Source organism: Leuciscus leuciscus, assembly GCF_965113295.1.
Source record: "Leuciscus leuciscus genome assembly, chromosome: 24".
Lineage (NCBI taxonomy): Eukaryota > Metazoa > Chordata > Actinopteri > Cypriniformes > Leuciscidae > Leuciscus > Leuciscus leuciscus.
Genome location: NC_138723.1, coordinates 4,224,775 through 4,252,253, shown reverse-complemented (window position 1 = coordinate 4,252,253; position 27,479 = coordinate 4,224,775). Strand labels below are relative to the sequence as shown.

General features: G+C 41.6%; 2 protein-coding genes across 3 annotated transcripts; one reads left to right on the top strand and one right to left on the bottom strand.

The window, feature by feature from the left end:
* Positions 1–48: 48 nt before the first annotated feature.
* On the top strand, positions 49–19,469 carry ppp2cb (protein phosphatase 2, catalytic subunit, beta isozyme). The gene is made up of 7 exons (XM_082157362.1): positions 49–439; positions 8,468–8,677; positions 8,756–8,929; positions 9,049–9,138; positions 14,680–14,841; positions 14,918–15,036; positions 18,742–19,469. The coding sequence occupies exons 1-7, from the start codon at positions 338–340 to the stop codon at positions 18,812–18,814; spliced, it is 930 nt and encodes a 309-aa protein (XP_082013488.1). The 5' UTR covers positions 49–337; the 3' UTR covers positions 18,815–19,469.
* Positions 19,456–27,479, bottom strand: ubxn8 (UBX domain protein 8). 2 transcript variants are annotated; one of them, XM_082157364.1, is made up of 8 exons: positions 27,350–27,479; positions 23,442–23,545; positions 23,246–23,319; positions 23,012–23,134; positions 21,840–21,971; positions 20,848–20,889; positions 20,663–20,737; positions 19,456–20,597 (listed from the first exon to the last, which is right to left on the bottom strand). In XM_082157364.1, the coding sequence occupies exons 1-8, from the start codon at positions 27,367–27,369 to the stop codon at positions 20,436–20,438; spliced, it is 732 nt and encodes a 243-aa protein (XP_082013490.1). In that variant the 5' UTR covers positions 27,370–27,479; the 3' UTR covers positions 19,456–20,435. The 2 variants fall into 2 exon arrangements, with proteins under 2 accessions (XP_082013490.1, XP_082013489.1); XM_082157363.1 differs by having other exon boundaries at positions 23,420–23,545; positions 27,350–27,477.

Here is a 27,479-nt window from a genome sequence, read left to right as displayed (position 1 = left end):
GCAGCAGAGCGTCCCGGGCACTGCATGCCTTTCTGATGACGTCACGGGCGGCGGCCATTACACAGCGCGTTTAGGAGGAAGGTCGGAAGCGCGACGAGTCAACGGAACATAATTACCGACAGATCGCGGAGACCGTCCAAAGACAGAAATCCGTTACCGTCAACCCTAGATATAAAACCACCGGTGACACGCATTAGGTGTTTAATGAGCTGAGAGCCGAGTCGAACAGCAGTGTTTGGTGCTCGTGCGTCGGCCCGCGCGTGAGTGTGGCAGTGTTCAGTGCGCGCGCACTCACTGCTGATTCGGTCACCGCAGAATCCGTGAGAAACACCGCAGAATGGATGATAAAACCTTCACGAAAGAGTTAGACCAGTGGGTCGAGCAGCTGAACGAGTGCAAACAGCTGAGCGAGAACCAAGTGCGAACACTCTGCGAGAAGGTAAAGAAAAGCTCGAGTTTCATACATCATTAGCTTTTAATAAACATAAACCATACTATGAAACGTAACGTCTAGCATTACTAGATACAACATATCTAGTCAAATAAAAGGTATACATCATTATTATATCAAGATTCTTTACACAATTTTAGATACAAGGAATGTGATTTGCACACACTGATATCTCCTCCCGGGAGCCAGGACTAGACTCGTGTCCTCTGTAGTGGACTCTATATTGTAGTGTACTTCTCTGACAGCACACATGCCAGCTCTGAGTCTGCATGTCCTGTAAAGAGCAGATTCAGGGCTTTTCAGAGACACCAAATGTTCAGAGGTTTCACCAGGACAACTTCTGCTCGGTCTTTAAACGTGACTGACGTTCATTTAGTGATCAAATGTAGCACTCTTATGGAAATATGATTCTATTTTATCATTTGACAAATTTTCAAATTGCTTTGTCATAAATCAACATCTCAGGAAAGTGTTATGGTGTTTCTTCTAATCAAATATGACTTGATTTCATACTGTGAATGTCCAGTGTAGAGACACAACAAGTGAAATTATAGATCAATATTCCTATGAAATATTAACTATTATTATGGAAATGTTGCCCATTATAACTCCCCATTATTATACCCCAAGAATACATTAATATTATGCAGATTAGATACAGGTCATAGATGCATTGTAACCCATTTATGGCCATTTTACCCACATATTGCATAAAGTAAATCAATTAAATCTACTATATTTCATAACAAAGTTGAGAATAATCTTTATACAAATTTTGGTTAAAAAAACCCTGAAACCTAAAAATGTATTGGTGGATGGGAAAAAATCCCATTGTTTTTGTCATTTCATGTCTTTTTAGTTTTTAAACAAGTCCTGTTGTCTCCACAGAGGAATAGCAGAACATATGAATACAATATATTTGCAAAAAGTTTTTTTTCACGTGTCCCTTATGCTCTAAACAATGAACAATGACGTGAATATCTCAAATATTTAAAGCATGAAATACTAAATTCAAAAATCTTTTTTTTTCTTGTTTCGGAGGATGATATACATTTTTAGCTGATGAAAATTAGGCTACTTTTTACATATTAGTCTATATTCTGAATAGTGGCGAAGTATGAATACTTTGTTTTGATTGTTTTTAAAGTTCGCAGTAAGTCCTTAAACACACGTACAGTGTTGCGTACACTAAATCTGTAATGGCTGAATGATTTGGGCGGTGTAAAATGTCATATTGCTGACCCAACCGTGTCGAGGACCTCTCCATATGATGCTCCTGATTTGCATGTTTTTTTTTTTTGTCACTGTCTACATTAAAAAGATTGTGATGTGATAGTGTAAGTTGTTATAGCATCATTTGACTGATGTAACACCACAGTCGACACACGTCAATATTGATATATACAATATTCTCATTCATGCGTGCCGTTTAGTTGCCCGAGTTATTCATGCCAGTGTTTTTTATATGCGTTTGTCATCATGTGCCGTCTCTACAGTGTGAACTGGAGTGTGTGTGGTTGAACGGTGACCTCCAGCACACACACTCGAGCTGCGTGTGTTTACACTCACCACTGTTGTGTACATGTGACACAGATGTTACCTCACATCTGGCTGACGTCAGCATGTTCACTCTGTGGATCTGGACTCTCCTGAAATGATCCAAAGAAAATGTGTGCAGTTTCTGTTTGATGTCACTGAAGGTGTTAATAATACAGGAGTAACAAAGTGCAATCTTGCCATTAAAATTAGAAAATAAAGCCGTTCCGGTGGCTCAGACAGCCATGTGTTTCCATTAGGGCTGTAGCTATCGATTATTTTAGTAATCGAGTATTCTACTGATTATTCCATCGATTAATCGAGTAATCGGATAAATTGTGGTAATAAAAATAGATCCAAGTGAACAACAGCCTTTAAAATTACTTAAAAATACAAATAGGTAGCACTTTACAATATGGTTCATTAGTTAACATTAGTTAACTACCTTAGTTAACATATTAAGAATGAACAACACTTCTACAGCATTTATTAATCTTAGTTAATATTAATTTCAACATTTACTAATACATTATTAAAATCAAAGGTCGTATGTTAACATTATCGTACTGTGAACTAACATGAACAAAAAATGAAACTAACATTAATTAACAAAGATTAATAAATACAGTTACAAATGTATTGTTCATTGTTAGTTCATGTTGGTTAATACATTAACTAATGTTAACTAATGAACCTTATTGTTAAGTGTTACCTAAATATATTATAACAAGCAATAATTATTTGTTCAAATAAAGTATCACAGTAATCATATGGGTTCTATTGAACAACGCTGTTAAAATACTTCATGTAAAATAAATGATATAAAACAATATAAACATTGTACATTATGTAAAAAGAAATGTCCGCAGAGAGCGCCAACATCCTGGTTACACTAAGATATGATCAAATCCTTGTTTAATATCATGGCCAAACAAAATTTAATTCAAATGTCAACTTAATCTTTAATATTTGGTCACTTCAGTACGATAGACATGCAACAGTTGCAGTAATTTCTTGAACAAGAACATGTGCACATCAAAACATGCAAACTCAGTGCAAGGGTTAAACTTCTAGTTTGAAATCGCGATGAACAACAATTCGCATATATTTCAGAAAGATATTACAAATTAGTTGCGTTACGAATTGTGAAATTGAGCACACTGTGTGCAGATTAACGATATAAGCCACACACTCACAGCACGCAGAGATATGGAGTTTGAGAAACCTGAGACGCTGACACGCATAAATGTTATACCATGGTCTGGGTGAATACTCGATTCTGATTGGCTGCACGGTGTCCATTAAAAAGTGATTGAGGACACCTAGTAAAGGAGTTCTGGTGAAACTGTTTACCGTTCGAAATTAATAAATAAATGCGCTGGCTACATCAGCTGTGAGTAACCATAGCAACAGGCAGTAAACTGAAGGCTTCTACGGGCTGAGCGGACTATAAATATCTCCGGTTGCTAAATAAACCGTCAGGCGTAACCAGGGAAACCAAGTTATTGTTTGTAAAAACTTTAGATTTCAATTGTAAAACTAATTAAAATATAAACTAATGTTTTAAAAATGTGTTATTTGGCAAGTGACCATGGTATAAGCGGGTTAATGCCCTTCGAGGTGTCCATTGTCAGGTATTAATGGACTTCGGCGGAGGCAACCTCACATTAATACCTGACAATGGACCCCTCGTCGGGCATTAACCCTTACGTAGTGCAACTATGAAACGCGCATCAGAAGTTTTGCGTTCCCAACTGAACATTATTGGAAACCTAAACAAACAGGACATGTAGCGACTGAGTAGGTGCCTATGTGCGGAGCAGAGTTTGCTGTGAACGGAGCTGAGGTAGCCTACTTTCAACACAATCTGCACGCATGTAAATAAATGAAGCGTTGTGCTTCAGACTGTGAAAAAATAAAAAATAAAAAACCAGCGCATATTTTTAGCTGAATCACAGCCTTTGTGATTTCATGATAGCACTATGCTATATATATTATGATTGTAAATTAGGGCTGGGCGATATGGCCCAAACAAATTATCACAATAATTTTTTTATATCAGTCGATATCGATAATTATCACGATAAATGTCAAATCATTATTTCTTTCAAGTTTAAAGGCAAATTTTTGCTCTTAAGTGAAAGTTGTAGAAACCAGAGCGTTAACTGTGGTTTTAAACTACTCTTTATTGTCAGAAGATATCATGAAAAACACTTGCCAAACTGGTGAAAATTTCACAAACCTGAGGTAGAACATTCAAACATTTCTTCCTTAACAAAATAAATATCTTAATAGAAAAAATTATTTCTTAGTTTCTGCATGTGCTAATTTTTATTTGGTCAAATGTAATATTCTGACAGTTTGAGTTTTATTAAAATTAACCATTGGTCATCCAGTTTCATGCATTTAGATCATAACCACAGATAAAACCAGGCATACCCTGTAGCACCTCACTATCATGGCAAAATCTAACTTTATGGTTTCTAAGGTATTTGTATGAAAAACAGTAGCCTAAATACATTATTAAATACTGAAATACTGCAATTATATTCCATTAGTCCTTTAATACATTGTCTACATTAATATAATACAATTCAATATGTATATCCCACATTTCATGGTGCAGTTAATATTACTAGGCTAACGTTACAGTAAATCCATGGTAAATTATGGGAATTTGTAGACGGAAAAGCCTTCAGACTGTATCGTTGCGCACAGTGTTTCTCCTGTTTCATCTGCCTTTAAACTGGTTTAAATCACGGAGACATTGTGTTCTTCGCTGAACTCAAGCGCTTCTCACTGGATCTCGTGACGAGAGCGATCAGAGTAAACGCATCTGCTCTAGTGAGTTCGCGCCATAGACAGTATAAGAAATGGACAGAGTCATCTCATTGGAACTCAATTGAGGCAAGTGAAGCCCATTTTCAGCGATTTTTTTTTTAGGACTTCCGTTCCTGACGCGCAGACTCAAACTGAGCTTGACGACGTAGATGTGACGTGAGCAACCCATCTGTCTTCTAGTGGCTGTGGCATGAGAAATCTGAATCATTCCCTTCCGAATCTTGCAGAGACGGAGATCGTGAGTAGGAGGTGTCCATGAGCTAGGAGCAGGAGAAACTTTTGCTAGGTATTCTGATTAATTATTTTGTCATTTTGCCTCCACGTCCCCCCGATTGCCCGTGAGCTCCTCCTCCTGTCCATACGGTAATCTCTCTACTGTGCGACAGAGGGTCGCGTGGTTATGACGCGTTAGCCTACTTTTACAAAAACTGTTTTTACAGGGCCATAACGGAAGCTACAAGGTAATGGAGCATTTTATACATTGTCGTGTTTCTTTAGAAATAAATAATGGACAAATGGAGTCTTCAAACGCCTCAGATGTAAAGTTATTCGCTGTCAAAGTGACGCCAAAATGAATGGGAGTCAATGGGATGCTAACAGCAGGTGAAGTTCTGCTACAAGATGGTGGCACGCGGCCAGCTTCAACTTCCGGTCGACTTCCTTCCCGCTTGGTTCGCGCTCGCGCTGCCGTTTGGACTTTGAGGCGAGCGGATAAATGGTCTGTGTTCTGCGCGGTTCAAATGAGTTTCGTTCCGCTTTTGGCGCATAAACATTATCGAACATTTGTCGAACTCTTGATATCGTTTTATCGAGAAATTATATCGCGATAATTATCGTTTTATCGCCCAGCCCTATGGTTTTAAATAGATCGCGTAGGCTTAGAAAACGGTGTAATAATGCGGTTCATGGATTCTCGTATTTGGAATGCACCACTTCCGGTATTTTGCCGGTTACTCGACACGGGGAAATTGCAATCGAGGATTTTTTTTTAATCGAGTAATTCTTACAGCCCTAGTTTCCATATGTTTCCATGTGTTTCTGGGTCAAACGTAGCAAGGCTTTATCTGGAGTCCTTTACGGTGTCTAAGGGTTTTCATTTAGGCAATAAAGAATGAGATTTAGTGCTATATTGTGAGTTTAGTTGTGGCTGAAGAGCGTTGTTACACACAGCGAGTAACTGTGTCCTGTAGTGTGGCAAAGAAAGCCCTGTTGCTGTTATAAAAGAGTTACTGGTTATTAATAATATTGAGGTCACCATCATTAATGTTATATATGAAGAGCATTTGTTAGTTGCCATTATTCTAGTAGAAGATCTGATCCTGACAGAACGTTTAACATACCTTCCACATTGTGACATGAAGCAATATTGAGGTATTGCTTAATCCTGAAACACAAAGAGGTGTTTTCATAACTGTCAGGAGATGACGTGTTACCCATAATGCTCTTCAGGAAGAGCAGAGAAAAGCTTTTTTCTTTGAGTTTGAGTCGATGTGTCTTCAAAACATGATGCCTTTTGTGTTGTGTGTAGTTTTTAAGAAGGTATGCAGTAATAGCAGTACTAGTGTTGAGCCCTCGAGCATGTCCAAATCTGCCCTTGTGATCATGTGCTGTGGTGTCCCTGCTGGACTGAGTAGAAATGGGACCAAAGGTCGGTGTGTCTCTCTCTCTCTCTCTCTCTCTCTCTCTCTCTCTCTCTCTCTCTCTCTCTCTCTCTCTCTCTCTCTCTCTCTCTCTCTCTCTCTCTCTCTCTCTCTCTCTCTCTCACGCTCTCTCTCTCACTCACACTCTCTCTAACTCTCTCACGCTCTCTCTCTCACTCACACTCTCTCTCTCATCCACACTCTCTCTCTCATCGGTCTCCATGGTGACGGGGGTTGTTCTCTCGCAGATATTGATTTGCTTTCACAGCGATACAGATGCACAGACATGCACGTCCATCAGATGAGCACTGATGTGGTGGCTTTAATATTTCATATCTCTGCACGTTTGAGAGCTGCTGTTGGTCTTGAGGATTTTCAGCGTGGTCAGCGTTAGACAGGGGATGTGTCAGAGAGATATGGGAGCATGAATTTATAATATCAAACTAGATTTCTTTTACATTTTCTGATGATGGTTTGAGTGGCCCTTGCCTGGCCTCTTAACAAAAGCACGAGCGAGTTCATGTCCTGATAACGGGTGTACTGTTGGTTCAGCGCACTGCATGAGAGGAGTAGAGCCTCTCGCATTATCAGACGCCGTTAATAAATGCTCAACATCGTCTAAAGCAGGCTTGGTGCTGCCGTTGTGTGGGATAAGGCTGGATCTTTGTGGCTTTGTACATGTTCTGCTCAGGTGTGCTGGAGGGTAGCCCAGGCTCGGCACGCACCGAATGCTTTCACTTCACCTAGTTTAGGCTGCCAAACATGTTCAGGCTGAAATGGTTTTGAAGGGTCGAAATCATTGACTGAAACCGTGATGTTTGACCGACTGCTGCTATGGGGCAGTTTGACTGGTTGAGCGTCTGTTTCATGCACACATGTGGACGAACTACAACAGTTAATGCATCTCACTATACTTATTTTAGAGCAGTGAGTGATTTTCTCTTTTGTTTGATTCACATTGACACAGGTTTATTAGGCTGCTGTCCCTTTAAGACTGAATGCACGGATCTAATATACTGATAAAGGCGCTTTATGTAATTTGAGTGCTTAACTCCATTAATGAAGTCATTATCCAGAAGTTAAACAAAAAATCTGATGAGTTTAGAAACCTCTGTAGTGGATGCACTGCTGTTGAACACTCTTCCTGTGGGACGCTACGCTTCACTGACAGAGAAGAGAGCTAGTCGGCGCGTTATGCTTCCTCTGAATTGCAGAACTCGTGTTCTGAGAATATTCCCCGCGAGAACAGTAAATGATGCGCGCTCGACTCTGTTACGGCAGGTCGCTGCTGGATTGGTTGGGTCCGTTGGCCGGTTTGCACGGGTCCGATGGCACAGTTACACCCACTGCTGATGATGTCGTGCGCAGACAGACTGTAGCCTAATGATACGCTTCCTGTGATCTACGTTAGGGAAGATACCAGTGTATTTGAAGGATAGAATTTGAAAGAAACGGTAAGATTTGCATGTTTTTTAGAATGTTTTTGAGTCAGACAATTATATTTTCACTGCAAAGTAATATATTTGATACGATTTAAACAATAAAAGCTATTATTTGGTCAGTGGTAAAGAATGAGAATAAAATGAGTATTTTAGATGGCTTTTAATTGATATTTTGATATAGTATACGAAAGTTTTATTAATGTAATGTTATTGCAAAATGGCGTCAAAATGGCGTCCGTATCTCATATTTTCCTAATGTCTTGGACCGTTAAACTTGGTATCTCGTAGATGGGGAATATGCATATGGAAATGATGTGCAGATGACGTTGTGTGTAGTGAAACGAGGCGCTGTGAGCTCCTTATATAGTTATTTCGGGGAGGAGACGCATGTGCGCACAATCCTCCACTGACTGGGTTTTATAAGGGGGATATTGCACTGGTTCTGGCTTATGCATGGTTTTATAAATCTGAAAAGTCTTGTGCGTATGCACACTTCTACGGGAAGTTTTACACACGAGATCCTGTGTTGATGTGCTGTCCTGTTCTCACACCCACAGGCTAAAGAGATCCTCACGAAGGAGTCGAATGTGCAGGAGGTGCGCTGCCCCGTCACAGTGTGTGGAGATGTGCACGGCCAGTTTCACGACCTCATGGAGCTCTTCAGAATCGGTGGGAAGTCACCTGACACCAACTACCTGTTCATGGGCGACTATGTGGACAGAGGATATTACTCAGTGGAAACGGTCTCACTGCTTGTTGCACTAAAGGTACATTTACTACATTTGCTATGATGGTCTTGCAAACATTTCAGACTTCTTGACACTTGATGTTTACTGCGTTTGTAGGTTCGCTACCCAGAACGCATCACGATATTGCGAGGAAACCACGAGAGCAGGCAGATCACACAGGTGTACGGCTTCTATGACGAGTGCTTGAGGAAATACGGCAACGCAAACGTCTGGAAGTACTTCACAGACCTCTTTGACTACCTCCCGCTCACAGCCCTGGTGGATGGGCAGGTGAGGGATCCTCCGCTTCTGACAAACACACATTATAACCATAACACCAGAACTGACATCACGTCTCTGACTCCTGCTGACGGCCGCTGATAACTCGTGTAACTCTCTCTCTCTGTCAGATCTTCTGCCTGCACGGTGGTCTCTCTCCATCCATAGACACGCTGGATCACATTCGTGCGCTGGATCGTCTGCAGGAGGTGCCGCATGAGGTCAGTACAAACACACACTACTGGTTTCAATTTTGTTTTATTTATATAGCACATCTTGTGCTTGTTACAACCGGCTCAAGATTGTAACGTGAACGAGAGGCCACACGGACGTGCAAGTAGTGAAAGAATACATTTATTCAACGTAATAAACATAATTACAAAAGATACAATAATCAGCAATAATGGAAGTCAGTAGTGAAGGCGTGCATTAAGGAGGAGTGTAAGCTTAAGGTCTAGAATGGATGCAAACAAATAAATGTAATGAAAAGCAACAAAATATCAGGCGCAGTCGTCGTAGCTCACCCCAAATGAGCCTCAGGTGGAACAAACACCCCCTAAACACCTGTGACCCAGCGCTCACTGGGACCCAACAGTGCTGAGCAACACAAACAACTGAGAAACACATTCATGACAGAAGCTCACACTCAATTGAATGCCAAGGGAAAAAAAGTGTTTTAAGAGACGATTCAGCAGCACAGGCTCGACCTCCAGATCTCCATTAGAGCATAGAGGAGATGACAGAGGAGTCTCTGATCACCAGACCTCAGATTTCGTGTGGGATTGTGTAGAGTAGCTCAGACAGATAGCTCAGTGCCAGACTATTTAAGGTTTTAAAAACATAAAGAATTTTAAACTCAATTCTAAAATGCACATGTAACCAATGTAGAGGTTTTAAAATTGGAGTAACGTGATCGAGTTTGCGTTTGCCTTTGAGGAATTTTGCAGCGGCATTTTGCAGTAATTGGAGACGAGCGATGGAGGATGTGGACGTGCCAGAGTAAAGAGAGTTGCAGCAATCTCTGAGGTTTATCAGAGAGAGAGGAGAGAAAAACATGAGCTAAGAACCGCTTGAAGAAATATCACTCACTGAAAGGAATCGATGTTTCCTTAAAGTCTGTGTAAAGCAATATTAAACAGTTTGTCACACCACAGAAAAATGTGCTATTAACCAGGTAATATGCATTTACGTGACGATAGCTAGCTAGCAAACTGTAGGCTGCAGTAACTAATGGTAATGACAGTAACTTACGATTTAGTGGGTGAACCACAGTGCGTCATCAAGCCACGATTTCAGGCCACGAGGTGGTGAAAAACAGTTTAACGGTCTAACTCCACAATTCAGAACTAGTTCAAAGTCTTTGTAATGTTTTTTTCTGCAATACGTTTCTAACATTTATAATGTGTTTAGAAACAGATCTCTGCATTGCCTTTACACTGACTTTAAGTGTTTGCAGCATTAGTGTAAAAGTGAAATGTATCTCGACTGCTCTGCCGTTGCCATGATGATTTGGCACATATCCTCTAGTTGAGTCAACAGTGGGAGAAGAAAGACTTTTTTTTTAAAGGGCTTTAATTCACTGCTGGCAAACTGGGCTTTAATCAAACCTGTCTGTCTGTCGTAGAAACACTGGCAACTTTCTGACTTTGTTGCGTCTGGGAACACAACCATCTTCACACATCTGTGGGCTTCCTGTGAAAATAAATGTTCTGTGGTTTAACGTTTGAAAATTAAGACGACCATAAATAATATTATTATTATTATAAATTATTTTAAAATACTTAGTGTTTTACAGTGAAATATTACAAGAGTAATATAAAATAAAATAAAAATAATTTTCTATTTGAATAAATGTGGTGTAGCCGTAGATTGGTGTATCTAGCCTGTCCAAACTCACAGGTTGTGAGAGCAAAAGCACTGGATCAGATGAGCTCGTTCAGGATCACATCTGAAGATACTCAGAGAAGGAAGTAGAAGACAGGAAACGAGCGCTTGTGCTGCGTCTCCGTCAGATCCCGAGCGAAACGAGCGCTTGTGCTGCGTCTCCGTCAGATCCCGAGCGAAACGAACGCTTGTGCTGCGTCTCCATCAGATCCCGAGCGAAACGAGCGCTTGTGCTGCATCTCCGTCAGATCCTGAGGGAAACGAACGCTTGTACTGCGTCTCCGTCAGATCCCGAGCGAAACGAACGCTTGTGCTGCGTCTCCGTCAGATCCCGAGCGAAACGAACGCTTGTGCTGCGTCTCCGTCAGATCCCGAGCGAAACGAACGCTTGTGCTGCGTCCAGATCCCGAGCGAAACGAACGCTTGTACTGCGTCTCCGTCAGATCCCGAGCGAAACGAACGCTTGTACTGCGTCTCCGTCAGATCCCGAGCGAAACGAACGCTTGTACTGCGTCTCCGTCAGATCCCGAGCGAAACGAACGCTTGTGCTGCGTCTCCGTCAGATCCCGAGCGAAACGAACGCTTGTGCTGCGTCTCCGTCAGATCCCGAGCGAAACGAACGCTTGTGCTGCGTCTCCGTCAGGTCCCGAGCGAAACGAACGCTTGTGCTGCGTCTCCGTCAGATCCCGAGCGAAACGAACGCTTGTGCTGCGTCTCCGTCAGATCCCGAGAGAAACGAGCGCTTGTGCTGCGTCTCCGTCAGATCCTGAGCGAAACGAACGCTTGTGCTGCGTCTCCGTCAGATCCCGAGCGAAACGAACGCTTGTGCTGCGTCTCCGTCAGATCCCGAGCGAAACGAACGCTTGTGCTGCGTCTCCGTCAGATCCCGAGCGAAACGAGCGCTTGTGCTGCGTCTCCGTCAGATCCCGAGCGAAACGAGTGCTTGTGCTGCGTCTCCGTCAGGTCCCGAGCGAAACGAACGCTTGTGCTGCGTCTCCGTCAGATCCCGAGCGAAACGAACGCTTGTGCTGCGTCTCCGCCAGATCCCGAGAGAAACGAGCGCTTGTGCTGCGTCTCCGTCAGATCCCGAGCGAAACGAACGCTTGTGCTGCGTCTCCGTCAGATCCCGAGCGAAACGAGCGCTTGTGCTGCGTCTCCGTCAGATCCTGAGCGAAAAGAACGCTTGTGCTGCGTCTCCGTCAGATCCCGAGCGAAACGAACGCTTGTGCTGCGTCTCCGTCAGATCCCGAGCGAAACGAACGCTTGTGCTGCGTCTCCGTCAGATCCCGAGCGAAACGAACGCTTGTGCTGCGTCCAGATCCCGAGCGAAACGAACGCTTGTACTGCGTCTCCGTCAGATCCCGAGCGAAACGAACGCTTGTACTGCGTCTCCGTCAGATCCCGAGCGAAACGAACGCTTGTACTGCGTCTCCGTCAGATCCCGAGCGAAACGAACGCTTGTACTGCGTCTCCATCAGATTCCGAGCGAAACGAACGCTTGTACTGCGTCTCCGTCAGATCCCGAGCGAAACGAACGCTTGTGCTGCGTCTCCGTCAGATCCTGAGCGAAACGAACGCTTGTGCTGCGTCTCCGTCAGATCCTGAGCGAAACGAACGCTTGTGCTGCGTCTCCGTCAGATCCTGAGCGAAACGAACGCTTGTGCTGCGTCTCCGTCAGATCCTGAGCGAAACGAACGCTTGTGCTGCGTCTCCGTCAGATCCTGAGCGAAACGAACGCTTGTGCTGCATCTCCGTCAGATCCCGAGCGAAACGAGCGCTTGTGCTGCGTCTCCGTCAGATCCTGAGCGAAACGAGCGCTTGTGCTGCGTCTCCGTCAGATCCCGAGCGAAACGAACGCTTGTGCTGCGTCTCCGTCAGATCCTGAGCGAAACGAACGCTTGTGCTGCGTCTCCGTCAGATCCCGAGCGAAACGAACGCTTGTGCTGCGTCTCCGTCAGATCCTGAGCGAAACGAACGCTTGTGCTGCGTCTCCGTCAGATCCTGAGCGAAACGAACGCTTGTGCTGCGTCTCCGTCAGATCACGAGCGAAACGAGTGCTTGTGCTGCGTCTCAGATCAGACTATTTTACCAACGCGTATGGCCAGTTCATCAGAAACAAAAACTCTGCATAATCATTCACTGCGCTAGTTCTGATTTTAAATAGCGGCACACGTGTCGTCATAACTGAAATGCTCAGGCTAGGGCTGTCACGATGTTAGATTTTTCACACCACGGTTATTGTGGCCAAAAGAATTCACGATATCGATATATCGCGATATCTATAGAATCTATTGGGGGGGGGGTTTATTAATTTGAATTTTACAAAGTAAAAATTCACATTTTTACTTTGTTTATATAGTTTTTCTTTTTTACCCAACAAACATAAGGATACTGATAGACAAGGCACATGCATTTTTTACTTCTTGCGTACTCAATCTATGGCAAATTCTTGTGAAGGAAGACAAGCATGTGAAGTTTATCTGGTTTCAAACTGAAGCAAAACACTGTCTGAAGGTTTCCTGAAGAACTGAAAAGCTCTTAAACCTATTGTTGCACCGGCGCCAATAAAGTCATGCAGATAGCAAGTGCAAATACAAATACAAAAATAAGATGAGTAAAGAAAACGGGTTCTTAATTTTAATAATCACCCTTTATTTATATATGAACACAGAAACCCCCTGTTAACAGTTAATGTCACGTTTCCCATTCCATGACTAGTAAAATAATAGCCGGAGCCGCGTCGCGTCTATGACAACTCGAGGTATCGCACACGCACGCGCGTCTCAGTTTATGGCCAGCAATATCATTGTTTAAGGACATTATGGAATTGAGATAATGTCTGTACTATGTTATAATTACACTGTACAATTAAATAATAGTTGCTGAGTCTGTGATCTGAACACTTTACCTCAGAGCTTCCGTTAACTGAATGAATTGAGAATATCACCTGAAAATCCGATAACATCAGCTATTTTCATTCAAGCAGCTGATTTCTGTAAATTAATGTAAAATTAAATGTATATCATTTACGATGATTTGAGACAAATATAATGTAAATTTAATATAAAACGATGTAAATGACGTTCTGTGTCGCGGCAGGATTTTGAACATGGTCCTGAGCCGTTGCTGGGAGTCGCGGCCGCCGGTGTGTGTACGTTACACTCATAGAGAATGTGTTCGAATTTTAAAGACGTGGCGCTGCGCTTCTCGTCCGGTGTGCGACCACCTTTAAGGTGCTGTTTTCTTTGAAGCCGAAGAACTCTGTTCTTAATACTGGCGAGCTTACTTTTTTCGGGTGTGGACAGAGTGTTCCACTCTAGCTGCGCGGACGAGCGCTGCGTCGTCTTCTTATTTGACAGACCTGTGTCAGCGGGTGCAATACTGCCACCTGAGAGGTCAGCCAGGTACTGGCGCTGGAGTATTTACGTGTCATGTTATCATAAGAGTCCTATTCATTTTAAACATTGTGGTTATCGCCAATACCGGTATATTGTCACACTCTAAATTAACACGATGTCGATATTTCATGCTTTGAATATCACGATTATCGTCAACACCGGTATATTGTGACACCCCTAGCTCAGGCCATTGTGTTCAGCTGCAGACGCTCATTCAGCCTCACCTGCAGTGCATTATGGGCTTTCGTCTGCCCTTATCAAGACCAGAGTCATGTTGAGCTGAACTCTTTACTGCCCAGACCTGTAGAAGCGTCTCTTCAGCTTCAGCTCTTCAGATGAAGAAACCAAGACACCAGCTGTACTTGTGAATATCGAGACTAATTAAAGTCTTTAAGATATATGGCACATGTACAACACAGGTTCTCATGAAGGCTCTCGCTGGGGATTGGCTGTAAGTCAGTGTGTGTGTTTGTGTTCCAGGGCCCCATGTGTGACCTGCTGTGGTCGGACCCTGATGATCGTGGTGGCTGGGGAATCTCTCCTCGAGGAGCGGGTTACACCTTTGGACAGGACATTTCCGAGACCTTCAACCACGCTAACGGCCTGACGCTGGTGTCCCGCGCCCATCAGCTGGTCATGGAGGTGAGATACACACTTCAGCTCCTCACAACCCTTCACTGCAATAACAGATCAGATAAAACAGCTTGTTTTCCCCCAGGGGTACAACTGGTGTCATGACAGGAACGTTGTCACGATCTTCAGCGCGCCGAACTACTGCTATCGCTGTGGGAACCAGGCAGCCATTATGGAGCTGGATGATACTCTTAAATACTCGTTGTAAGTTACACTTATTATGATAATCTTTCAAATATGTCCTCATATAAAGTGTGATGTCAAGAACATGTCTGAACCATATTTCAGTTGTTTTACTTAAAGAATGAAAATGAAGCCTGTTTCTATTTCATTATCTTCATATTGTGGCTATTGAAGTGCACTATTACGCCCTTTTCAGATATTAACGTTCATGTTGCGTGTAATAGTTATCTGTGAATGTAACGTCTAGGGCTGTAATCAACCAAAGAAAATCTTGGTCGACTGAAGTCCTGAAATTTTCGACTAAAAATTACGTTCGGGAAAAAAAACGTTAAAGTAATGAGCTGTGCACAGTACTTGGTAGCCTTGTTGTCCGCCTAAATGAATTATAAATAAACATAAAAAACTAGTAGGCTATTTGCAGTATATTAAATCGTTTTTGACCTAATTATTTTGCACTGAAATGAGTCTGACACACGAGTCTGTGGGCTCTGACAGCGCTGCATCACGTGCACCTGCGCAATATCAGAGCTTATGATTTCCGAAAATAGTACTGTTGTCAACTAGTGATATCATCTCAAGAACTTTTGAGGAATATGCAACACAATTTAGACAATTGTTTTTGTCATATGTATTATAATAACTGACAGACACTATCATTTCAGCCGCTCTGTGCAGCCGCTCTGGGAAGCTCGCATGAACATAGGAGCTCAGCTTCGCGGCTGAGACACGAATAGACTATTAACTTAAAGCTTTTATTCTTAAACACAAAAGGCACGTCCACTTTAATAAAATACAAATATTTATTAAACAAACAGATTAAGTAACAATATTCAGCAAACCTTCTAGTAGCCTACTTTCTTCAATCTGTCTCTCTTCTCCGGTGGGTTGGGCTAATCCAAAAGAAGTGAAAGCAAAGGGGGTGTTCTGAAGACAAACTGTTACCTGTGAAACAGCGGTGCTCTGAAAACACCCCCATTAGCAATTAGTACTTTCCACCTGATCAAAAGAACGCGGCAAAACTGATGAAATGAACGCGACAAAAAATCGACCAATCAGAATTTTGGTCGAGCCAGAACGTATCGACCAAATAATCGACTGGGAGATTACAGTCCTAGTAACGTCGGCAACGTTTTGAAGATCAAAGTGAATGACGCATAAAGTTATTGTCTCCTACAAGTGATTGTGAACGGCTGAAACTGGTCATCAGTGATTCCAGTCTGGCATCCGTAGCTCGTCTGTGTGTGTTTAACACATCTGCATAATCCCACCGGTGGTCTTCATTGGCTGTCCATGAACAAACACTGTAGTTGTGTCTGAAAGCAACGTGTTGAGAATCCACTTCTGCTGAAATTCAGATGGTAAAACTGACGCCATTGTTACAGGGTCTCCGCGGATCCTTAAAAAGTCTTAAAAGGTCTTAAATTAGATATTTTTTATTTAAGGCCATAAGTCTTAAAAATACAATTTTTAAAAAAAAAATGTCTTATTTTTACTTATGAAAGGTCTTAAATTTTAGATGACACTTTGACTTCGACTTATCTAAATGCTTTCGAAATTAAAACTATCTAATTAGCGTAGCCCTACGTATTATTTTAATTCTATCTTGGTGGATTTGCTTGTTCACGTGACAATTCGCGTCACTTACGGCAGTATATTAGCCTACGTCTGTCTCCTGCACGCCAGAGGAGAGAAGAAAACGAGTAAATGTCAGTTCAATTGTAAGTTCATTCTTTGTGGTTAGGAGTGTGCGATATTGTCTATGAACTATGATGATAATTGTAATCATTGTTTTAACTATGTACGAGGCACTGCGAGTGCGAGCTGACATCGCGTTTGTCTCTCATGCTTGCCTTTCACTGCGTGATGTGTCAGTGCAGTTATAGATGTCCCCAAATGAGTTTTTGTCTTATATTTATATCATATTATGTTGTTATATTAGAATATCATATGATTAAGAGTGCCGTTTTCCTGTGCACAATTGCAAATGTGCTATTTATTTTATAGAACAGTTAAATTAACAAAGTTAACATTGTGAGTTACTTTTTGGACACAATATTGTCAATTTTCACTATATCGCCAACGAGAATTTCATAATGAAGCCGTAGTTCAACAGACAGCAGTGATTTTATTTTATTTATTTTTTTACTGAAATCCGCGTTTTGAACGAATCATTTTAACGATTCAATGATCAATCACTTGTTTTTCTGAATGAATCAGCCGTTTGTTGAATAAATTACTCCAACAACTCGCTTAAGACAGTGACTTGCCGCCACCTACTGGTGGTTTTAGTTTCATATTTAAAGTATCCTTTAATTAAAACGTTAAAATTATAAATCATTTCATATTTAAATATTGAATAGGTTTATTTATGCAATTGTAAATGAAGTGTAAATCTAGTAGGCTAATGCCAGTTTTGATGCTGCTTCTGTGTCACCTCTGCACTGCAAGGATGGATTTTAATTTAATGATTTATTTTGACATTGGTACTGTGTTATTCTAATATAATTTAATTTGAATGTTAGAATTTGACATAAAACGTGATGCATACCTCTAAATACGTTTAGAAACAATGTCCATATCTAGGTGAAAATGCCCCTGGAAATCAATTTAAGGTGGCAAATATTGCCCCTTAATAAAAATGTTAATTTCGGTCACTACTGTGAACTGACCACTGAATATGAATATCTTCGTGAGTCTTCTGTCAACAACAGGCCTAAACCAGCCAGGGTACCAGTACAAAAATACAATCAGTAAAATATAATTTAATTATTATCAACAAAACTTTGAAAATATCTAGACATATTTTTGTCAGTATTGCGCACCCCTAATGTACGGTATTAATTTTGATTTCTTCAGGTCTTAAAAAGCCTTAAATTTGACTTTAAAAATTGTGCAGATACCCTGTGTTACGGTTCGCATCATTGTGCATCAAGTGCTGAAGAAGATCCAGAGCTGAAACTCAGATATAGTAATGAGTTTCTGACACGTGCTGTAAGCGTTCGACCAATCACAGCAGACCGGGCCGTCTGCCCGAGCAGAGGCTTTCAGAAAGGGTTAAATGATACTAAATCCTTGATCCAACCGTTGATCGACGAGCTGATGCTGCAATGTATATTATGAGAGAATGAAAGTATTTTTTGTATGTCAGCATATTGTAGGAGACTCCAAAACTACATTAGGAGCCTTTAAAATAGTATAATAGAGATACTTAAACCATATTGCTGCAAAATTCTCATTCTCATTCTGTAATTGTTGACAAACTGCAAGTAAAATGATTGAAGCTGGTTCTCTGAACACTTCCCCATCTGCCATTGGTTCAGTAGAACCGGCCCGAAGCCCTGTCATTGGTTGAGCTAGTGTTGCTGTGTTGAGAAGTTCAAACAAACGGAGCAATGTTTTCATAGCACCAGTGTTGGACACTTCAGGGAAATCAGCCTACAAACGTCTCGCTGAATAATAAAAGGAGAAAGTAGGAAAGAATGACTTGCAATAATGACTCATTAATGACAATCTCCATTGAGAATAGTGGGAATTAAAAATACTATATTACAGAAATGTTTAATTGCTATTAAAATGTCACAATGGCAAAAAAATAAAAATCCTAAAATGATGCTTCATTTTCACACATGCTTCATTCTTATGCAACATTTCATTTCTTTCTTGTTGAGGTTTGGGAGTGAAATGTGACAGGTTTTCATGAGCTGTGTTTTCCTCTGTCCCCCTCAGTCTTCAGTTCGACCCCGCTCCTCGACGCGGAGAGCCCCACGTCACCCGCCGCACCCCCGACTACTTCCTATAAGCCAGCGCCAGAGACCGGACGCAACACCAAACATGAGGACAATTCCACACACACACACGCATACATCTATTCACACAGTGTGTATATATCATGGGGGAGATGTTCTGACACAACACTAACACGGACCAAATGTGCCATACAAGCATTTAATGCCCAAATCCGATCGCTCTGTCTCAGTACTGCTACAAAGTGTCTCGTTTTAGCATATAGTGCAAATTGCCTGCTGTATACAATGAATAGAGATGTTCCCTTCGTTCTTGAATCGTTAAAAAAACAAGCAAGTTGACTAGCTTTCTCTCTTACAGTATCACTGGAAAAAACATGGCAATGCCAGGCATGTGAAATACGGTAACATTTTATACAAGTGCACAAGCTGACATTCTTTCCTCCTGTATTCACCCAAAAAAACAACACACACACACACACACACAGAAAATAAATCCTTTCGGGAAGGAATGTCGAAACCGAAGGACGTGCCTCTTCCGTTCTGGGAGTGAACACACACACACACACACAAGTGTACATGGACTTTATCTTACCATTTTCTTTTCTTTTGTGTTTCCTGTCTTCTGTGTATTTGTTAATAAGTGATAGCCTCTTCTTTGGTGTATTTGAACTAATAAAGTACTTTTAATCGCAAGCTACTCCAAAACCACACACTAGTAGTGCTTTTATTGAGGATTGAGGATTGTCGTCTTTATTGACAGTAAAACCATTTTTGTAAAAAAAAAATATTGTAGTTTCCGGCAAGGATTGCCTGGATCATGAAGTGTTTTTGTTTTCTGTACTGGAATGATGCAGGTCATTGTTCAAGCTTTGAAACTACACACTCTTTCTCCATTCACAGATGGTCTGGAATATCCATGTATTCTGAGAAAATAGACTTTTGCAAGCAAACATTTCATCACTTTGTAGTGCTTTGGTCTGATTCTTTGGTTCCCCTGGGGTTGAAGGTCAAAGTCACTGTCACTTCACATCCCAAAGGCGACGCTTCAGTTCTAGCCTTGCCATAACCATTATGTAAATATATAACCACGTGTTTGTGTTTTTAGAAAGGCTGCAGCATCTACAACAGCGGCCCACGACTAAACACAGACGACTGTTAATAGTCTTGTGACGTTAGCTAAAAAAACAAGCAAAGGTTGTCTCAGAGTTGGGCAAGTTAATACATTTTGGAGAAAGATTACAAAGAAAAATTTTTTCACCTGCATTTTTTAATCAAAGATAGTCAAAATTGTATGAACCTCAAACTTTTTAGTGTATGAACATTCAGATACTAGATAAAACAAGACGAGTGTAACAATCTGCAGCTTAGTATGAAAACTACTCTTAAAAGTCTCATAATATCAAAGAAAATAATGTATTTATACGGCAAGGTAACATTTGTTTCACTGCCCTTTTTTGTTCGCTGATTTAATAAACATTGTATCTGGACAGGATTGCTCATGTATTATAGGAAAAACTAAGATCAGGATAACTAAGATTCATCCATACACCATTGGAAGCGCAAAATCAGCTGTACAATAGTCCCTCTTTGACCTCTTGAACATTAACTGACTATACAAGAGTTACAATGAAATGCATCTCAAGTCCTGTAAGTGTGTGAGCAGCAGAAGTGCTGTTAGGTGCTGTTCTCCTCCACATGCAGCAGTGTGTGTGTGAGAACCCCTGCCTCCTCCAGGCTCAGGCCCTCAGCCGTGCGCAGGCGTTCCCTCGGGAAGGACGAGCACAGCGTGTAGAGAGCAGGAGGATAGCCGGACTTCATCATCCAGTCCAGGAGAAGCTAGAGATCAGGAGAAGTGAGTATCATCTAGTCAGAGCAGAGGACAGGAATGAGGGAGGACTCACCGTCGAGCTCCAGCTTTTGAGGAAGCGCCGGTGGATGGTTCTTCTGCTGGGACATCTTAGAGCGATTCTCACGACCTGTCAGAGCATCACAGAGCAGAGATGTAACAGAGAACACCAGTTCACAGGAGAAAGTGCCAGTTATCATGTTGTTTCTACTCCTCTGGGTCACATGTTGGTCCACTCACCCCCTCAGCGTCCTCGGGCGGCTCGTCGGGCAAAACTAGGACCTTTGATGGAAAGAAAAAACATGGTGACGCTTTACAATAAGGTTCATTAGTTAATTTATTAACTAACATAATCTAACCATGCGCAGTACATTTGTTACTGTATTTAAGTCTTTGTTAACACAAATAAAGCTGTTCATGTTAGTTCACAGTGCATTAACTAATGATAAGAATTTAATAAGGCATTAGTAAATGTTGAAATTAACATTAACAAAGATGAATAAATGCTATATAAGTGTTCATTAATAGTTCATGCTAACTAATGTAGTTAAAGGTACAATATGTATGAATTTTGTTGCAAAAACCACTTGCACAGTGTTATATATGTCTGTCAGTTGTGTACTTACATTAGCACACTAAACTGTGAAACATAGGATAGTGTAGACCAGGTGAAACAGCAGTGCGTTTCCTCACACGTGTAATTCGTCACATTAACTGCCCTGTGTGTGTGTGTGTGTGTGTGTGTGTGTGTGTGTGTGTGTGTGTGTGTGTGTGTGTGTGTGTGTGTGTGTGTGTGTGTGTGTGTGTGTGTGTTCTGTAGAATGAAATGTCCTCATTGCTTTATACCCGCGGGACTCGCGTGTGGCGCTGAGATCTGTCTCTCATTAGCACTCGCGCCCTGCTTCATATCACAGTCATGCTAAACACATCAGTGTATTCACTCATCCATAAACATTATTAGATCCATCAGCATGACGAACAAGATCCATAATTCCGCTCATGCGTCATCAACATACGCCTGTGTTACTGTAAGAGGTTAGCGACCCCTAGCGGCGAAACAAATGACACATTGTAACTTTAACTAATGTTAATTAATTAACCATATTGTAAAGTGTTACAAAAAACACATTTCTTCCACACAGGCCCATGTAAGTTTCTGAAAGTCCTACCTACATGTATGCCTGTGCTTAAGGGCTTTAGAGCATCACACACACAAGTGCAGTGTTTCCCACCTTCTTCTGCTTGGGCGGCTGTGCTCGAGCCGGATCTGGAGTCACAGTCTGCAGCAGCGTCCGTCTCCTCCTGGCTCCCTGGTTAGGGCTCTCGTCTACACCGACATCCAGACACTCCTGATCCTCTTCTCCCTGAACCACAGCATGCTATTAAACGTGCTCTCTCATGCTCTCTCAGTCAAGTCAGCTTTATTTATACAGCGCTTTTACAATACTGAGTGTTTCAAAGCAGCTTTACAGAGATAACAGGAAAATAATGCTACAAAGTTTGTTTCTAGAAGAAAATAGCGTCATAGTCCAGCTTAAGTAAGTGATGGTTCATTTTTGTTGTAAAAAAGTTATTAATTCAGTTATATATATATATATATAGCCGTTCTGGAGAAAACAGTGATGTCATCATCCAGCTCAGTTCAGTTCTCATATAATGGTGTCAATGCAGGCAGATCAGTAATATTGTTGAATATTAAATGTCCCCAACTAAGCAGTATTGTAATATTGTATGTTGCGTCTTAGTAAGAGCTTGACTAGCGGGTTGAGGTGTGCTGGACTGGGACAGGAGCAGGATTAAACACTCCTTTCTCAGACTCAGACTGACTCCTACTGGAACCAGTGCAGTGTTTCTGTTACCAGTGTCATGATAGAAATGCTCTATTTGTAGTCAGCCCTGATTACTATTAATAGGCTTTATGCTGATCACCACATGAACAAACAGGAAGCAGATCTCATCACATCCGCTCATCTGGGAAAGTGTTATCAGCAGTATGAACTGAGGGCGAGATCTGTGGACTTTTAAGATAATCTGCTAAACTAGCTAGATATTTTTATTGTTGCTATTTAATTCAATCTAAATATCTGAATAGCTGTTTTATTCATGAATTGAACTCATTTTTATAATTGATGATCTTTACACCTTTATTGAACTGAACTGAATCAACACTGAACTGACTCTATTGTCTTTTAGAGCTCTTTACAGCAGAACTGAACTCTGTTTGCATCACTGATCATTATTTTCCTGTTTATCACTGTAAAGCTGATGGTATAGTCTGTATTGTATAATGCGCTACAGAAATAAAGGTGACTTGACTTATTTTTAATTGTAAAACCAAACAGAATAACACATTTCCCGTCCTGCTGCATGTGGCAGAAGTGATAATGAGTTTGAGTTTGCTCACCCCGACTGGAAACCCCTGGGTCAGTCTCCAGGTCTCTCCTGTCATGCTATAGTGACGCTCCATTCTCTGCTGGAGAAACGAGTTCTGTCTCGGCTTTAACACTCTTTCAGAGTAGTCAGACATCTTCATGATATGAGAAACAGCATATTTCTGGTTAGAATATATTCATAACATATTTACTGACTTACAGTGGAACATTTCTTAGCTTTTAAAGGCAGAGATGTTGTGCTGAACCTTGTCATTGTGTTGATGTTGTTGAACTCTTCTAACTTCCTCTTGTCTCAGTCTGTCGGATTCTTGCAGTGGGCCTGCAAGATAACAGACTGTAACTTCAATCATAAAAATAAGCCATTACAGTTACACCAAATACACAACTACACAATTGAACAATAATAAAAATGGTCGTACTGTCTGGGAGCTCTTGACATACTGGAAAGAAGAAAGATTTCAGCCTCGGTAACATGTAAATCAGCCATGTGCAGATGCCCAGGAATATGATCCCACGTCCAGCCAGCTTTAGCGCATCTGTAACACCTGTAACACAAACATTAAACAGCTGTCAGAGCATCTGTAACACCTGTAACACACACATCAGACAGCTGTCAGAGCATCTGTAACACATCAGACAGCTGTCAGAGCATCTGTAACACACACATCAAACAGCTGTTAGAGCATGTGTAACACCTGTAACACTAGGGGTGTAACGATATTCGAACCGAACCAAAAAACCGCGATACACCACCCACGATACGAATCGCGATACTCTCATGGCGTACCGAACACGCCCGCCCCGCCCCCTGCTGCCCCGCCCCCTGCTGTCCCGGCTCATTGGACCTCATTATGTGTACACAACGAATACAGCGTTGCCTAACCACCATTAACCACATTTAATCGCAATAAGCTCAGTGTTTTGTTACATTCGATAATAAGCAAGGTGTAATCTTTCAAATTCTGTCTATTTGATGACGAAATTCAAACATTAAATGTCGTTTTGGCGCTCTTTGATGTGGCGTGACAGATCACCGTACTAGGCTCCTCATTTCAAGCGGCAGCGCGGAGCGCGAGTAAACGCGATTCTCTTCCTCAGTTACAGAATAAACATGAATGGACACCTGAAGGTATGTTGAAAGATACAGTATACTTACTGAAAGGCATCATAACTCGTGTAATCGCTCAGTCAGTGTTTCAACAGCGGAAATATGTCAATAAAACGCTTCTTTTTTCACATAGCTTTATTTACCTCAGGCAAGTCATTCAGTGTCCACAGCTTGTTGGTTTGCTAAGGAAATGAACTCTTTCACTAAATAAATGCACTATATTAGCCTATATATTATATTTTACTTAACCTGTTAATGACATCTTGATTATTTTATGTATGTTTAAAATATCTGTCATGAAAATGACAGCAACTGTGTAAATTATTATATTTCAATAATAAATTAGAGTAAAAACATATGTTAATGTAAAAACTGCCTTATGTGCAGTTTACATGTTTTCATACAATTTGTTACTTGAGTGTTGATTATTATTATATCTAAAAATAAATAGCAACTGAATTTAGGCTAAAAGTCTTGGCTCTGTTGTTAAGCTTTAATGTTATAGTAATGTGCAAGTAAGGGCTCCTATATAGTTTACAGCATTAGCAGATAATTAGTTTTATCCTTGCGAAACGTTTACTTGTAATTGAATTAATTTAAAGACAAGGACACAATTTGTTAATTAAATTATCTGTTTAAAAACAAAAACAATTTTAGCTTTCTAAACCCCCCACTCCACCTAAATGAACCGAACCGAACCGAACCGAGACGTCAAAACCGTGGGACGTACCGAACCGTCAGTTTTGTGTATCGTTACACCCCTATGTAACACACACATCAGACAGCTGTCAGCATCTGTAACACCTGTAACACACATCAGACAGCTGTCAGAGCATCTGTAACACACACATCAAACAGCTGTTAGGGCATGTGTAACACACACATCAGACAGCTGTCAGCATCTGTAACACCTGTAAGACACACATCAGACAGCTGTCAGAGCATCTGTAACACCTGTAACACACACACGTCAGACAGCTGTCAGAGCATGTGTAACACCTGTAACACACACATCAGACAGCTGTCAGAGCATCTGTAACACCTGTAACACACACATCAGACAGCTGTCAGAGCATCTGTAACACCTGTAACACACACATCAGACAGCTGTCAGAGCATCTGTAACACCTGTTACACACACATCAAACAGCTGTCAGAGCATGTGTAACACCTGTAACACACACATCAGACAGATGTCAGAGCATCTGTAACACCTGTAACACACACATCAGACAGCTGTCAGAGCATGTGTAACACCTGTAACACACACATCAGACAGATGTCAGAGCATCTGTAACACCTGTAACACACACATCAGACAGCTGTCAGAGCATGTGTAACACCTGTAACACACACATCAGACAGATGTCAGAGCATCTGTAACACCTGTAACACACACATCAGACAGCTGTCAGCATCTGTAACACCTGTAACACACACATCAGACAGCTGTCAGAGCATCTGTAACACCTGTAACACACACATCAAACAGCTGTCAGAGCATGTGTAACGCCTGTAACACACACATCAGACAGCTGTCAGAGCATCTGTAACACCTGTAAGACACACATCAGACAGCTGTCAGAGCATCTGTAACACCTGTAAGACACACATCAGACAGCTGTCAGAGCATCTGTAACACCTGTAAGACACACATCAGACAGCTGTCAGAGCATCTGTAACACCTGTAACACACACATCAGACAGCTGTCAGAGCATCTGTAACACCTGTAACACACACATCAGACAGATGTCAGAGCATCTGTAACACCTGTAACACACACATCAGACAGCTGTAACACCTGTAACACACACATCAGACAGCTGTCAGAGCATCTGTAACACCTGTTACACACACATCAAACAGCTGTCAGAGCATGTGTAACACCTGTAACACACACATCAGACAGATGTCAGAGCATCTGTAACACCTGTAACACACACATCAGACAGCAGTCAGAGCATGTGTAACACCTGTAACACACACATCAGACAGCTGTCAGAGCATCTGTAACACCTGTAACACACACACATCAGACAGCTGTCAGAGCATCTGTAACACACACATCAGACAGCTGTCAGAGCATCTGTAACACCTGTTACACACACATCAAACAGCTGTCAGAGCATGTGTAACACCTGTAACACACACATCAGACAGATGTCAGAGCATGTGTAACACCTGTAACACACACATCAGACAGCTGTCAGAGCATGTGTAACACCTGTAACACACACATCAGACAGCTGTCAGAGCATCTGTAACACCTGTAACACAAACATCAGACAGCTGTCAGAGCATGTGTAACACCTGTAACACACACATCAGACAGCTGTCAGAGCATCTGTAACACCTGTAACACACACACATCAGACAGCTGTCAGAGCATCTGTAACACCTGTAACACACACACACACACACACACACACACACACACACACACACACACACACACACACACACACACACACACACACACACACACACACACACACATCAGACAGCTGTCAGAGCATCTGTAACACCTGTAACACACACATCAGACAGCTGTCAGAGCATGTGTAACACCTGTAACACACACACATCAGACAGCTGTCAGAGCATCTGTAACACCTGTTACACACACATCAAACAGCTGTCAGAGCATGTGTAACACCTGTAACACACACATCAGACAGCTGTCAGAGCATCTGTAACACCTGTAACACACACATCAGACAGCTGTCAGAGCATCTGTAACACCTGTTACACACACATCAAACAGCTGTCAGAGCATGTGTAACACCTGTAACACACACATCAGACAGCTGTCAGAGCATGTGTAACACCTGTAACACACACATCAGACAGCTGTCAGAGCATCTGTAACACCTGTAACACACACATCAAGTCAGATCTCAGCAGCCATGGATCACTTTACAACTGCAGCAACGTTAACACAAGCTAGTTTCACAAAAACTGGCATTCCAAATTTGCCATAGGACTTCATACATGTTTAAACATCGAAAAGGTATCTAAATAAGTGATCAAATTAATTCAATTTCATTGATTACATTTTGTATCGATTACAAGTTGAAGACTTTTTCAAGTCTTTCAAGAAAAGACATTTGAATGGTGACTTTGGAGCCATTTGTTTTTGCTCTGCTAAAGTGAAAGACAGCATCATGTAACTCAAGGTTTTCTACTTCAAAAATCAAAATAATTATTGCCAGAATAATGATAATCATGATAACGTGTTACCAATTAACGAGTGTTTCCATGAAATGAAGCAAAATCCTCCCAGTAAACAAAGGAACACAGCAAATTTGTCAGACATGTCAGCAGTGATACGAATAACAACACGGAAGTCAAACAATATCGTCTTGTCAAA